This window comes from Symphodus melops, assembly GCF_947650265.1.
Source record: "Symphodus melops genome assembly, chromosome: 8".
NCBI lineage: Eukaryota > Metazoa > Chordata > Actinopteri > Labriformes > Labridae > Symphodus > Symphodus melops.
In genome coordinates this window covers 16818396-16834876 of record NC_136698.1, presented here as the reverse complement: position 1 = coordinate 16834876, position 16481 = coordinate 16818396, and the positions used below count along the sequence as shown (strand labels likewise).

General features: G+C 41.4%; 1 protein-coding gene across 1 annotated transcript in view; it reads right to left on the bottom strand.

The window, feature by feature from the left end:
* trabd2b (TraB domain containing 2B) overlaps window positions 1–12094 on the bottom strand; it is a 62787-nt gene extending 50693 nt beyond the window's left edge. Inside the window, exons 1-2 of the mRNA XM_079351002.1 lie at window positions 11494–12094; window positions 8409–8978 (exon numbers count right to left, since the gene is read on the bottom strand). Coding sequence (XP_079207128.1) covers window positions 8409–8978; window positions 11494–11610 — 687 coding nt within the window. The 5' untranslated portion in view covers window positions 11611–12094. The remainder of the gene's footprint in view (window positions 1–8408; window positions 8979–11493) is intronic.
* Between the last annotated feature and the right edge of the window lie 4387 nt (window positions 12095–16481).

Sequence of the window (16481 nt, the reverse complement as noted above, 5' to 3'; positions counted from 1 at the left end):
ACCACAGAGCGTCTGACATGGAAAATCACATGCCATGGTGTAGTGGCAATCGTTTTTTCCATGTTCACTCATTCCGAGCAACACTGACATGGCGAATCGTCTGGTTGCCTTTCAGGTTCCACTCTTTTGATCTTAATATCTGTGAGCACCTAAGGGCAACCTTCATTGTCAAAAAATGCAATCAATTAGCTGGAAGTTAAATTTAGCATTTCCAGTTTGGCGCCTGGCTTTATATTGCATCTTTCAGAAATTATGACCTCACGTATACTATTTCGGTTTAAATTTATACTGCCTATATATTAAGCAATAATAAACAGTGTTTTTATGGCTGTGTTTTACATTGTGTTCCTTAGTGGCTGCAATTGTTAAGTCAATATCTGTGGATAAAGTTGTTCCCACAGCACTCCTTAGAAAGAGGAATGTCCACAATCTCAAAGACCACCACAGCAATGCATGTTAAGAAGGAGAATAATTCTGACTTTTCTTCTAAGGTAGTGTTTGCTTCATTGATTTCAGCAAATGTATGCTTAGCTTTGACTTGCCTCATTTTCAACTAGTAGTTTTCATTTGGCAATATGGTGAGTGAAAAGGGTGATGGGGATGATAAATGGTATTGTCCAGCCAATATATGGGCTTAAAACTAAAATGTATAAATGTCTTTTTCAGAGCAAATTTAATAATCACATGTTTTGCTCTTTAATCTTTTGGAATCAGTAGGAAGATATTGCATGAGGCCACCTCAACAAAAATGTAAATCCAAATACTTGACATAATAATTACACATATCCTCAAAATATGTCCTTTCTATGTATATACAACATAAAGACTGCTGTGAAACATTTCAGCCTTATTCCATACTTAAAATGAGATAAAACACACCAGGGAAGAATTTGATTTAAATGAGAACAGGAAGAGAAAAGCTTGACCCTTAGCAGCACCACATCAGATGGCCTATCCATACAATAATCCTTGGTTACAGAGGGGCTAACCTGGTTAAACAAAGGTTATAAAACTATGATATCCCAAAAGACAACAACATTCCAGAGGGCCGAGAGGGTCTCTGAGGAAATCAGTCCGTCACATTCCTGTCTGTGATCAATCAGCCTCTGGCCCAGACAACCTGAGATTAACCTCAGCCTGCCTGGAAACTACCTGCCCTTCCCAAAGACAAGAACCTCCAGCTCTACATAATTTACCACTTTTTCCCTTGTTGTGATGAGCAAACGTGTCATGTAGAAATATAATGTGTGTGTCTTTGAGATTATTTGCCTGCAGGAAAACACTGTTTGGTTTGCAGCAATTTCCACTATTTGGATGACAAAATAATTATACAGAAACAGTACAATTTAAGTGTGTGTGAATGCTTGTGTAGGCGTGCACAGAGCAGCTTTGGTCCTTATTTGAAAGGAAGATTACTGCAGAGTGACGATAGATCCGCAGTGTGATTTGAAACCATAACAATTGAAGTAGAAAGAAACGTTCATTTTCTCCACCACAGGGAGAACGTGGGCGAAGGAAGTAGAGAAGGATTTGGCACATTGTACAACAAAGTATGGAAGAGCACTCTGACCCGACACACTTTACTTACTACCTCAGTCACACTCAGGTCAGTGACAATGTGGTGGAGTCATTAGCTCAGGTCTCTGAGGCACTGAACTTGGAGCGGAACAGGATTGTGACCTAAAGACAGAGCAATTGTTTTATAGAGGAGCAACTTGAAAATGTGCAGTTCTTACAATATTTAAAATTGTATGACAATGTTTACATTAAAACAGCTAAATTAATTGAAAATAGGCTAAACTCAGTGCATTTGTTTTGAAGCCACATGTCCGTCAGTGAATGCAGGTGGCTGTTGAGTCTGGCTATTCTTAAGTTTTCTGTTTGTTAAAGGAACGTTTTTCCTTATCTGTGGATTTTGAGAACTATTTTCCTAGATCTCCACTCAATTTCTTGTTATCTCTGGATAACAAAGTTGGTTTTACTATTACAATGGATTCGTGTTTCATCATTATCTCAAGATACAAAGCTGTTTGTCTTGTGATAATAGATCACTTTATGATCATCAAGAAAAACAAAACAATATGTTAGTAACAGTTACAGATCAGACATGCAATGCTGCCATCGCCCACATTAATGTGGGAAGTAAAGCCCATTTTATTTTTGCAACTCTAAGGATACGGGATGAAAACATGGAGACCTCTAGAAACCAAACAAAAACTTATTATCACAATAAAACATAGTAAATAAGATGTATGGATGTATGTCCATTCATTCTGTAGAATTCTCTTGGGTCTATCGACATATTCGGTAATATAACAACATTATTGTCTAGGTTCTCTTTGTCCGGTTTAATGATAACTTGGGGCTATAACAACACAAAATGATTGGTTCGTTGATTTTACTTCTATTTCAACAGAAAAACTTACCAATTTGGCTGAATGACTTACTCTAGAGACTTATCATGAATGTAATGTTGACTCAAGTTTTCCAGTTAAAAACACTTTTAAATAGTTTCACTTTGTTTAAGTGGAACATTTCTCGTAGCAACACTGCTCCAGGTTCCTGTCAGCTCCTGTTTGCTCTCTGCTTTCAAACGCAATCACAGCCGTAATGTTTTTTTTTCTGATACCTTTTTTTCTTCACAAAATAGGAAATATTCTGAAATTTTGATTTATTCAGTTGTCAGGTGCACAGTGCCCTTTTTTCACCATGCCTCCCTCCATATCGCTGTCAGCCTGCAGTTTTCTGGCCTGCTCATAATTGCCTAAGTGCTTCTGGATGGCAGCAGGCTATTTGGTCATTAAGGGGACCTATTAAGTCATTAGTGCAACAGTGGGACTGCCGTCTGCCTGCCGACAGCACCAGATGATCAACCCTGATACGTGTTGCCTTGCAGTTTTCCACATATTTGCACAGGTAATTATAGCTTAGATGTGAAACAACCTCACATGTCACGCTTAAAGAGGGGATACACGTCGCCACCTCACTTTAAAGGTGATCTACTCCTCCCCTTCTCCTCCTCTTTTTCCACTTGGTGTGTGTGTTGATGCTCATGTTTGTGTGAGCAGATGAGCAACGGGTTAGCAGTGGGACAGTCAGAGCTTTAGGACGTGTCAGTGAGAAGGAGTTAGCAGATATTCAAAAGAAGTGAGGAGGTCGGAGTAAAGAAGAGCAGAGTGCAGACAAAGAATTGCTTTTTCCATCAGCCAAACTGCGGCCAACACATCGTTTCAAACCCAAACTTACACACCCGACAGGGAATGTAAATATTTGGATATGGGCAAGGTTGGATGTTAATTCCTTGCTTTAAAGATGTCCTGTTTAGGTGAACCCGGTCCAAAGAACACAAAGCAAAGTATTCAGCATGATTTGATACGACGCATAAGAATCTTATTTTGATTTCAGTACTGCTGTTACTCATAGCAACCCTCACCCAGCCTTAAGGAGACATTCACTACCCTGGGCTCATGATATTTGATTCACCGCTTACCATAAATGCTCATCAAATCAATGACATGCACAGCCAAAAACCTCTGAGTCTGCAAAGAGAGAAACATTCCTCCTTGTCCATGTGTGCAGTATTTTACTTTTATTGTTTTTGAAGCACTGATTTGTATCCTAGGGCCATATGCGTTTACGAAGTCAAATCTGAATTTGAATACCAAAGGAAATACAAATCTTATGTAATGTGTTGAAGGGTAACATTGAATGTTGGGAAGCATTGGCTATGTGGGTCTTAACACAGTTAAAGGGAATATCTCTGGCCCAGACAGACAAGAGTTTCTCTTCATGACCACTGTTTGTAAATTCTGTGGTTGCTGTCCCAGCACTTTTCTGTATACATTTTTTTAAATACACATTTTGTAAACTTTAACTGTCAATACAGTTCTTATTATTTTACTTTGAATAAGTACACCATTGTGCTACTTTGCTCACATCTGCAGGACTTAAAGTTCCCTGCTGTGACCACAACATTGAAGCTAAGGAGTCAGCACAACTGAGAGCCTCCACCTGACGTCTCCTCCAGCAGATGGATGTTACAGGGAGTCAGCTGATTAAAATAGACATGTCAGGTTGTCACTGAGGCAGTAAACAGAGCTCCCTCCTGCTGAGAGGAAACCAGATTCTGTCACCTACCACCGTCCCATCGCTTAAAATGTTTATCAGCTCCCCTCTTTAGACCTGAGATGACAACACTGCACTGCCATTTGGCTACTTCTCTCTCTTTCTCTCGTTGTTCTCTTTAACACACACACACACACACACACACACACACACACACACACACACACACACACACACACACACACACACACACACACACACATGCAGTTTAAAAACATGTCATAGCACAAAATACCCTGAGCTGATGGAAACTTCTGCTTAGGGGTTGGACCTGCTCCTCTATCAGATGGGGCGCTGCTTGCCTGCTCAGCAGTGCCCAGACTGACTCCCACAGACTGCCAGTCTCCTTACCGCTCTGCTGCTCCCCTACTCCACCAACACCTCATGATGTGACCCCTGACCCCTGCTCAGGAGACAGGCGCCACCTATATGATGCAATTTCTCTCCAACATGGGCCAGTGGCCTTGGCTGCAATGTGACCCAGGGAAAATAAATATAAGTGTTTATTTGGTGGGATTGAGAGAGGCCCACAGACTGGAGCAACCTCCCAAAAGCAGCGTTGCTCGACATCGTTTTTGCACCCCATCTTAAAACCAATAACATTATGTATCTAGCTGAACTAGAGTTGGACAACATGTTTACATATATTAATTAAAATTAAACAACATTGAAACATGTTTAGTTAGCGCAGCAACAGAAATAAAAGTCCTTCTCACCCAATAGCTCTTTCAAACTGTCTCTTTTACTTGTGGTCGCCTTGGTTTAAAATGTAACTTAAGATCTGACTTTTTTAAGCTTCTATACTGTTGGTAATAATAATCATTAAAATAACACAGATTGCATCTTTTTGAACATTCTGCATACAAAGTATTGAAGTATCAAAAATGTTGACAACCTTAAGCTGCACTAACATCGATACTTTAGCCCCGTTTCCACCGAGCGGTCCGGTTCGGTTCGTCTCATTATGGCACATGTTTTGCGATGTTTCCATAGACTAAAGCCGGGAAAGATTCCAAAATAACCGACCCGTACCATCCTACTTTTTGAGATCCTTCCGTTGGGGTGCCAAGAATATCAAGCCGACCCTAATAGATGGAGCTAAACGCAGCAGTCTGTTGATTGGTCAAAAGAATTGTCACTTCCCATTTTACAACGGTAAACACGACCCCGCCGTGTTTAAATACACTGCTGATTGTTTACGTGTGATTATTTCTCCTCGCGGCACACAGCCATCACTGAAATAAAGCTTGATTGAGTTTTGTAATATAGACTCACATGTCAGTGAGAGAGTAGATGAACTGCTGGATGTCTTCCAGCGTTGGTTTTGTTTGTGTCACGTTTTTCTCCTTTGTTAAAACTATTAGTTAGCGGTTAGCTGTTAACTGCTATCATGTGATGCTATTACGTAGCTGATGTGGCTATCGGCATCCGACTTACATGCCACCAACCATATAGGGCACGGGTGGCTGTGAAAACGCAAACGGGATCAGGCTTTACCGAATCAAACTGTACCGATTGGTACTGGACTGCTGTGTGGAAACGGGGCTCTTGAGCTACAGTGATGCATGTGATGCAACTGTTAGTAGATGTGAAAAACTCCTTACATCTTTAGATTTTTCAGCTTGTAATTAACTGGAGCAACTGGAACAAACGAATTTCCCCTGGGATTAATAAAGTATTTCTGTTTCTGATTTCTGATTCTGCATCAACAAAAGCAGTTGATAGAGTACATTCCTGACAAGTCGTAAAGTTCATTGATCCAATCTTAAGGGACACAGTGTGGAGGAGTAACCTGTAGGAGTCAAATCCTGGAGCTTTGGCTGCAACTTGCTGGATGTTAACAGACATTACTTTCTCTATCCAAATCTCACAAAGACTTCGATCTTGGCCAGCCCGCCCTGCTGTCAACTTACATCGGCCTCCAAAGGACTAGAGAAGAGCCATGCACCACGAGCTGCCTTTATTTCATGAATGGTCTCAGATGGACACAGTTCTGCTACGACAACATTGATTGTTGATTGATTGCGCTGCCTCTGTTTTGCCTTCTCTATCCGAAAGAGTGTGATCAACTTTACCATTTTCCATCCAAAAACAAACTACTTCCTGTCAACCTGTAAACCCGAACTAGTGCCTCTGGGCAGGACGTCTACCATCTGCAGTGGCACAACTGGGACCAGGTGGTTTTAAAAAACCTAGAAGTGCGACACATGATGAATCACCTGTGATTTTGAGCCTTTACTTTGAGGTCAATGTTACAGGATATTGTAAGCAACTGATTTTATTGGGAACAAATATTATGTTGGGCCGTCAGGGTTTGGAAATTTTCCCAACACAGATCTTGCTCTCTAAGCTTTGCTCATGTTTCAGATTAACGTTAGCGGTGAAATGACGCACATCAGTCGCCCTGCATTTTCAACCCCAATGTTGCCTTTACACTTTTTCTACTTCCTCAAATCAGGATCTCTGCCTCTCTGTGTCTTATTCTTCTGATTCCCACCCACACATTTTGTCTTCGAGTCTTTCACTTTCCCTTCTTCTGACCTCATCCAGTTTACAGTCAAGCGTAAAGGGAATCAATCAACCATTGTGCTCAGATTAAATCACAAATTATGATAATTGAGAATAATAGTTTCCATGTCAGTTTTAGTTCAGCTCTGAATTCTTCTCAAACAGATGGAACGAGGGGGTTGGAAGATTAAATGTCCAAAGATTCTTGTACTCTGACGGGGTGAGATTTAAGTTATCCATGGTCCCATTTTGACTGACTTTTCATGGCAGTAAAACTGTTAACTGAATTTGAACACCTGTCTCGTAAAACGGTTACAATCGCTTGTAAATTCAGTGCATCCTGCCTGTTCTTTTCTCTGCCTGTTCTTTTCACTAAAGGACAATAGCTTATGACTTTAAAAGTGGAATAGGAGTTCTTCGGCGATATAAGCACTTTGCTTCAAAGTTGGATACCTCTCTACTACTAAACCCTTTCAGGATGTAACTTTAAACAGTGTTGCTTTTAGGGGCAACTGCCAAGCTCGCCACACTAAATACAGATTACGGACAGTCTAAGTGAGACTGCTTTATAGATTAAGAAGACATACGAGGAACGAAGATGATAAGTGAACACATCTAAAGGATATTACACACTACACAAATGCAAAGCTCTCGATGGCATTAGTGGCCCATTTCTTTGTTGCTGAGTAGCACAGTGGGCCTAGCTGAGCTTATTTCTAGGGGTAGTAAAGCTCTCAGGCATGTGCAGGGCATGCAGTGCGACTTTGACAGCGTAGTTAGGAGGTGCTGATGAAAGAGGAGAGGCTGGGAGCCCACAGCCTCTCAAATTAGCCCCTCCGACATGTCACATGGAAGCTTAGTCCCTCAAAAGATTTTATTGCACTACACCACCAGTGTGGATGTATGGAGTCTTGCATTTTTTGTTATACGCCTTCATGTTTGGCGTACCATGCATGCACGGCACATGTGTTGGGTTGAGTGCATGAGTACACATACTGAGATGTTTTTCCTTCTTACTGTAAATCAAAGGTTTGATCAGAACATCAATATGAAAAGAGCCTCCTCCTCATGCTGTCAAAGCTGATCATAGATATGTGGAGGGAAAAAAAGGATCTTAAGCTTAGATTACCTCCAACTTACTAATAGTCGAAATTGATTGTTACCATATGTTCTTGTTCGTCAAACAATAAATAAAGGATTTATTAAATTAAAGATTTTCCCCATGTTTTTTTTCATCAGGTCAGATGATTAACCTATTTTGTTCTTGTTCCAATTGACCATTTACGTCCAAGTTTGCAAAACCGCCAGACAGTCTGTAGTAATGAAAGCGAAAACTGTGCACTCTTCTCACCTTCTCTAATCTATTCTGCATGTGCCGTGCTCAGCCTGACACCCTCTGTGCAGATTCAGCTGTTGAGCATGTTTGTTTAGTGAGGTGGATGGACATCCATAACCGTAAAGCTGTCTCCAAAAGAAAGGTTTTAATCACTTTTTTTCCTCCTCATATTTTCCTCTCCCACATTCTCTGACCGTTTTGCTCAGAGCATGTGCAACACCAACAAGCTGTGCACACACTCAACCTTTCCAAAGGCTTTAGAACTCAACCTGCTGGTCTTATGAGGCACTTTTGTACCATCAGAATGAGCCACGGCATACAATTGTACATGTCCTCCTACCTCCTTTATGTTTGGCTTCCTTGTCCAATCTATCCAACAGTATACATTCAGGGAATCAAATCCAAAGAGGACAGAAACAAAAGTACTGAGTCCTCTTACCTGAGAGAAGTTCAGACCATTCAGAGGGTGGCATTGCTCCTCCACCCGCTCCACAGCCCCCGTCGTCTTCCCCATCCTCTCAGCCTCTTGAGCCAAAAACAGATCCAACACAGGAGTCCCCCTGGATCTTACGTCCCACTCAGTCAACGAGTTCACCATCAGCATCACCCACACAGGCCTTTTTCTCTCCCAGTTCCCTGCGATGGCATTGAACAGGTAGTCAGCGTACAGGCCGCGTCCTCGCTGGTCCGGGGTCATCCAGTAGGGCATCATGTGTTTCACGTAATCAAGGTGGCGTTTGAGGCGGCGGTACAGGTCTCGAGGTAACAGTGTCTGTAGGTTCTCCCCATGGGGGAGCAACTGGCAGCTGGTCAGCTTGGAGATGGTCAGAGGGTCGGTCAGGTCAAGTTCGAAGAAAATGTTGCGGCTGTTGTGGAAAGCTCGCTTAGACTGATCGGGGATGAAGTCCCAGACTCGGGTGTAGGGCACGTGGATGGTACCGAATAAGTAAGAAGGTGGATGAGGAGACGGACGCTTCACCCTCCATAGGAAAGAGTTCATGTCACTTTGCTGAGGAACAGAAAGGAAAAGAAAGAACAAAACATCAAACCATACTGTCAGATCAACTCAGCGTGTCACAAAAACCAAAGCTGACACTTTCCCCTCTGTTGTGGTTTACTGGCTCATATTTCCGGCTCAACAAGTTAAAGATTGAAATACCATCTTAAGATGCAGCAGGGGGAATAATACTAAGTTTAGTGAGCTCTGGGCTGTGCTACAAGACTGCTGTGGTGCAGACTTTTGGGGGGGGGGGGTATAGAGGGGCCTTCTGGACTGTAAACAGACCCTTGTGTATTGTTGAGGTGCATACCTTGGTTGCCAAAGCTTCTTTTGGCCTGGGAAGTATTTTTAAGGCTGAAGTGCAAATATACAGCACTGAAGCTCATAAAAGCCAAAAGCTGACAGTAACCTGTTCACAGTCATGACCCTACTGTGATTCTTTTGTTTATTTTTTACACCAGAGCGGGGTTATCTGCTGCTGAGAGTTTTAAATGCAGCACTGTTTTGTCCTTTGTGATTTATAATACAGGAAATGTTTGTCTAGTGTGATTATCCTTACACAAAATGATGTCCCAATGGAAATGAAATTAAATGAGCATGAGACCTTATTGCCTTCAAAATATGTTTGTTATTAAGTGCACATGCAAATATGCTTCGCATGTGCAAAGACTTTGATGTTGGCATTATTGAAATTTGAAAAAGGCTTATCTTTCATAAACAATATCAGACTTCTGGCCTTTGAGACGTTCTGTAATCTTGCATTTGAGGGATGAAACTCATTACTGTAAAATCAAGTTATTCTTAGAAAATGTTTATTCCTGAAATTCAATCAAGGTTTCCTTCAGCTGTGTTCCACTTGTGTTGCACTGCCAAAGTAAACTGCTGCTGCCAAAGTGAGTGAAGTCGTCTTGTGGGATGTTCTTTTATCATCGCAATTAAAACTAAAACGAACTCTCAGTCATTTCTGGCAGAATCTGGGTCTGCAAAAAGTAAATTAAAAGGGCTGTATTTAATTTGAGACCATTTTTTTCTTTGCAGATAAAATGAAAAAGGTTAAACAGTAGTTTTTTGGTTTTTGACTCAATTTCCAGTCTGAGGGCATTACACGCATTAGCATCCTCAGTCATATATCCTACCTGACACGAAGCAACAAAGAGGCTGGCACAACTTTATTGTGCACGTCAGTTAGCAAACCAGGCGCTAAGGCCAAACCTAAAAGGGAGACTTCTCGACATGGAAAGTGTGGTCGAGTCCTGCGGAGAGTTAAGAATCCCCTCTGCTTCAACCTCCATGGACGTCCTCTGGAGAGCTTTGCCGCGCGGGGCTGCGTTTTTATGGAGGTAATTACTCTTAACAGAAAACAGAGAGCACTGTACTGACGCATTACAAATCACATGAAGCGAAGGAGCTCTGCGTCTTCAGTGATCTCTGACAGCAGATCCATTATCTGCACACAGGACGTAAAGAAACAAAAGCCTGTGATCTTCTAACGGCTCCATAATGATTGTCACATTTAAAAACTTGTCTTATGCTATGGAGGTCGTTTGTGTTGAATGTGATGTCTGCAGTCATGACTTTGATTGACTTTTTTCCTTCATGTGGAGGCGGCATCAGACAGACAGACAGACAGACAGACAGACTGACTGACTGACTGACTCAGTGAACTGGCTGATCTGCTTTGCTGCACTTCCTCCAGTTAAGAACTGAAACTACTTCCATCATTTTATCTATACGCCCGATAAATGTTTCTAAATAGGCCGCGTGCTACGCTTGTGCGTGAGAGTCTCCCAAATGAAGAAAAGTCACCCGTGGGTGTTCCCCACTTTCCACTTGTCACATAAACAGCCATAAAGTTGGCGCGTGGTAAAGGTTGCTTTTGGCAACTGCTTTCATTTAAAGCTTGGATCTGTTAAGTGAATTTATAGACCAGTTAAAACAAATACCTGAACTCCAATCTAAGGATTACACAGTTATTTTTTAATCATCGTTGCGATGGACGATGAAAAAGATCAGGAAATAATAATATTTATTATAATGATAATGATTATTATAACTTGCATTATTTATTCACATCAGTTTTTACAAACAGTCTACCAAGCAACAAAAGCATGTCAATATATGTCTATCTTTTTTTTTCATCTTATTACGTTTTTGTTTGTAATGATACGATAGACAACATGTTTTTATTATTATTTATTTATATTTGAAATGCCGTAAAAGGATAACCTTTGACCTCATTATAGCGCAACATGATGCACAATATGAGATGTAATGCATCCCTGCTGCCCTATATTAAAAATACCAATGGGAATAAATTTAATAAAATAGTCTCAGTGTTTTTCAAAATGAAAGTAATTAGTAGCCTACACTTCAGAATCATTTAGAGAACAAGTGTCACTCTGTTGTGTAAGCTGGTTACACACTGTAACTTGTCAAACTCAAATATATATGAAGGTTCGATCATCGTACATCTGATAACAAACTTTATGCCCTGGTCTTGGTAATAGGGACAATTTTGACTCACCGACTTCGGTGGGTCGCACTGCCTCGGTCTGTCCGGTCGGTCTGCACCCCAGGGTGCCGCTTGGTGCAGGAGAGCGCTCAAGAAGACTACGCTGAACCCAGGCAGGCAGACCATCATGTCGAGCTGACAGGACAATCCTGACTGTCAGCTTTCTGAGGGTTTCTCACTTATTCCTCCTCTTGTCCGTCTACCCTTGTTTCTTTAAAGCGTTAAAAAAAAAAAAAAAGTTACCGGTGGCCTCTTGGCTCACATGTGCACCTCGGCTGGAGGACCATTCCGCCCCTTTACTTTTCCCGACTCTCCCTGCGACTTAGTTTCCTTCTTTCTAAGATTTTCTCTCTGTCTGCTACGCACAGTCCTCAAGCACGAGCTGAAGGAACTCTTTTGAGAGTTTCTTTGCTGTGCTCCCAAAGTTTGGAGCGTCTCTGACTGGGAAAAAGAGGGAGGTGGGACGGTTTGAGTTCCCCCCTTACCCAACACACACGAACACACACACACATACCCAAACACACACGCACACATGCAACTCAGGAGGGAGCGCAGGTTCAGAGAGGGATGACAGGTTTGCATGAGTAAAGCTGCACAAGAGAGAGCCAAAGAAAGTGAAAAGAGAATGAAAGCTCTTACAATGTTCAAACAAAGTCCCGCGGTGAGACTTTGGATATTGCCTCTGTCAGCATGGTCCTTCCCCTACATAAAGCAGAATTTCAGATTGATTGCAAGAAGATTGATAAGACATTTCTTTAGATGCTTCATATTTTGTTTTTTATCGTACATGGCTGTTCTATTTAAGATGACAAATTAAGATTTGATTTATATAGACTGAATTAAAAAAAAAAAACTGAATCCAATTTGTTTAATTTCAGTACAGTAAACATTTGCAGTTTTAAGATGTGAAAGATTTTCTTGGAAAAAAAAAAATCTCAACATCCAGAGGACTGTCTTTTTAAAAATCACCTCATTGAACTCCTGCATGGTTATTCAATAAAAGTTTATTGTACTTTCATGCATGATTCTCACCATAATTTCTAATATTTTTCCTATTTGCACATATAATTGGCTTTATTTGCAGTCACGTCAAAGAAAAACTGCAAACTAAAGTGCAGAGTCAGTTACTCAGGTGAAATAACACTGGCAGCCTCGAGTTAAGTTTATTTCAGGTTTCAACAGAGTCATTTAAAAGATGTATAAGAACAATCTTTCATATGCTGTCATGTGTTTCCTCTTCAGGAGGATTACATTTATCTCCGTCCTTCTCTGTTTACAACCCTGCAGGGAAACATTAGGGCGATGCTCGTGTTGCGGCAGAGATCATCAGACCTTATGTGCATGATTGATGATGACAAATAAACAGATCTCAGTAAGGAAACTGTGGGACATGTTGTATTTGTTATTTCTTTAGAATTGTTATCCATGATGTGGAACAGGGGAGTCGTGCTGAGAGAAAGTGGCCCCTCTCTCTACGCAGGCCGCGGTGTCAACACTCCACTACTCTGCTGTGACCTCAGTTATTGTCCAAGTGGAAGACAGTGTGACAGAGTCAAGTAGTGGGAAATTTATCATGGAGACCCCTCAAACAAGTGGCAGCAGGCCCCCTCCCTGCAGGCCAACGGCAGACAGACCTCAGACAAGCAGCTCTTTGTCCTCGAAACATGTTCTCCCCTCCTCTCCACTCCTCTTCTCACCACTCCAAGCTCACTTTTTTGAACTGGGCAGCTTTGTAAGAAGCCCAGTCCCTGAGCGCTCATTGTATTTTCTGTTCAGATGAGGCAGATTGGGGCGTTTTTTGCTGAGTCTCTTTGATCAGCTTGTCTTTAACACAGTTCCACGTTGTAAAACTGTGACACTTCTGCCCTTTGACCCTTTGACTGCTTTTGTAGGGCACTATTCATCACACTTTTAGAATCTGAAAGGCTTGAATATCAATATCTCTTTTGTTTTCTACTTTTATTTAATGCAGTCTTAGATGTGTTTAGATGCATGAAGAACTATATAAAGGAATAACAGCAAAGACCCAAGCTGATCTAATTTAATCTTTTCATCCTCACTACTCTGTTTCTCCCCTTTGTGTGTCTCTTTCTAAGACAGGTGTGGGATTTCAGTGAGCGGTTTCATCTGCTCTAATACGTCCACCTGTGGACTCAGGTACCTGCTTTAAACACACCTTGCGGAGGGGTTTTCTCTTTGAAGGTGCTTTTCCACATTCTTGGCCGGTTAGGAGACGGCTTATGAGCGGCTGGTTGCAGGAGATTCCTGGATGGGGGCCAATGCTTACAGCATAGTGCACATATAGCTGGGCACGAAAGAGGACTTTAAAGTTAATGTTCTGTTAGCAGACCACAGAAACGCTCACTTGCAGAACGCACATCTGGGGAGGCGTTACGGACAGACAGACAGACAGACAGAGAGAGAGAGGAGTTGAAAGAAAGAGTGTGCATTCAGATCAGGTACTTTTTCAAGCCAAAGTATTTGTGGAACAAAAACTGGCCTAAAATGATGTTTTATATGACATTGTAAAAATGTGTATATTAATTTTTCATAAATATGAACATGATATTCTAATAGAAAGGAAAAACTACAGTAGTTCATGAGATCTTGTGTTTGTGGCCCTGACGCTGCTAGGATCCTGTGTCTACTCTACGGCTGCATGTCTGTTTCATTTTGTTCACGAGTCCCCCCCCGTGAAACCCCCCCTCAACATTAGCCCTCTGCCTCGGCATCATTACTCATGTAATGATAGATGTGCTACTTCTCTTACAACTGCTACCAAAGCTCCTGCACCACATGAAAAGAAAATATGAACTATTAAAGAACTGAGGCTTCAAATGTGTTTGTTTGTTGTGCACACAGGGACCCCTAGTGGTGGTGGAAGAATTAAGATTGTGCAGTGTGGATGTAGATAAGGATAAGATGGCCTGAGGGCAGAAAGATGTTGCTTCAAAGAAAATGTGAGTATGATGGATAATAAGAGGTGGCTGGTAGCTTTAGGCAGCACCCCACTAAACGCTTTCCTTCTCCACTCTCTGCTCACACACACAAACACGCACTCACTATCTTCACCCGTCTCTTGCTCAGGTTCCAATATCCTTTGTCCTGCTTTGAAGATGTCAAGGAATAATATTGACTTAGTGTCTGGTGAAATGTTATTGTGGTTTCTCTTTCCGGACGTCCTGGGGAAAAAGACGGGAAAGAAAGTGATAGAGGAGGAGAAGGGGAATTTTAGGAGGTGGAAGACGTCAAACAACGTCAGAGGGGGTCCAAAATTAATCTGTTTAAGACATTCACAGGAGCTTTAGGTTCAGATAAGTGGTAAATGGAGTTAGCTAGATCAACCAGTATATGAATCTCCCTAATACACACTGAGTTCTTTTCTTCATGGTATCTGCAGTAACTCTGGCATGTCGTCTCATGGCTGTCTTCAACCTCCATAATGAGTAAAAGCAGGAGGGGAAACGAGGCAAGAAGACATTAAAAGGCAGGGGTCATCGTCAAGATTGTTTTTTTTGTAAGCAATGTCTTAACTTAATTGTTTTATAAGTTGTGTAACTGTTTTTCTTCATGTGGAAGTGAGTTGAATATCTGAAGCCTATTTCACATCTTTAATCACTCAGACAGCTGACAAAAAAAGGAATAGATCAGCACTATTAAAATATGGTAATTTGCTATTTGCCAGAGTTGGAATATCCTATACTCAAATATCTGTCTGGAAGGGTAAACTGGCAGCTTAGACTAGCGTTGAAAATAGAGCAGCAGTTAATCTGTATTAGGGGAAAAACTAAGTTATCTACATAGTTTAAGAGGTCCTCTTGGATGTCCTTTTTTATTTTGGTGTGAAATCTTCATGTCCCTTCTTTTTTGAATAGGTCTTTATTTTCAGTGTGCCTGATCTTAGGACGTGTGTATTACCCTCCCATGTGTCCTTTACAGAAGTGATAATAAAGGCAACCAAATGATAAATCCTGAGAATCAATATAGCTGTTTTACCTTCACCATTTTTATGCTCAGCTACCTTGCTGCTGGCTGTTGTTTTCTTTTCAGTGAACGGAGATAAGTGAGTTGTCCCTCTTCTCCTCAAACTTGTGTGTTTTCCAAAAATGTTGCTTTAAAGGAAAACTTGAAAAAAAATCAAAGAAATGCAGCAAATCAGCAGCTTTCATTGTTTTCGAGACTGGTTGCAAAACACCTTTGATTTAAAGTGACCTAACTCCCTCATTTAAAGTAACCTTTTGAAGGAGAGATGTCCTTTTATATGGTATACACCCTAAAGATGATGTAGTGAAACATAGGAAGTCATTTCAAAGATGAATCCTTTCCTGAGATTTTAGCCCCGTATCAGTTTTGACTATAATGTTTATTTTGGCCCTTTTTGCAAAAACACACACATACTTACGTGCCTCTCTTCGCAGAGAGGCCCATCTTTTATTTGCTTTCTAAGGCTTATAATGCGCTCACATCAAAGGCTCTGCGGGCAAAGTCTCCCCATGATGCATTGTGTTCTTTCCCACTGATCATTGGCATTGTTAGTAATTTTATTATCCATATCGGGAACCCCCTTTGCTATCATACCTCTCATTCTGCCCCATTTCCTCCTGAGAGCCAAGGCGGGGGGGGGGGTTAGAGGAGTGAAAAGACCCCTCATGCTGTTAGAAAGATCGAGCTTTGGGCTTTGAATGGGAAAAGAACAAGATATATGAGAGAATAATGGTGTCTCCCCTCTTGTCATTTCTAATACCACAGCGACTGCACATCTCAGCACTGAACAATAGATGTATTCATAACATAATGTTATGGAAATGTGATATAGATATCTAATGTTATTCAGTATAATACTCGAGTAGTTCATTGTCAATGTCCCGTTTGTGGTTTGTCGATGCAGGGGTTCATCAGAGGCTTCAAGGGCCAAATAAGAACTCATCGTTGACAGTGAAAACAGCCTATTATGAAACCATTAAATCCAAGTCTCGGCTTTGCTCTGGTGTGCAGGAACC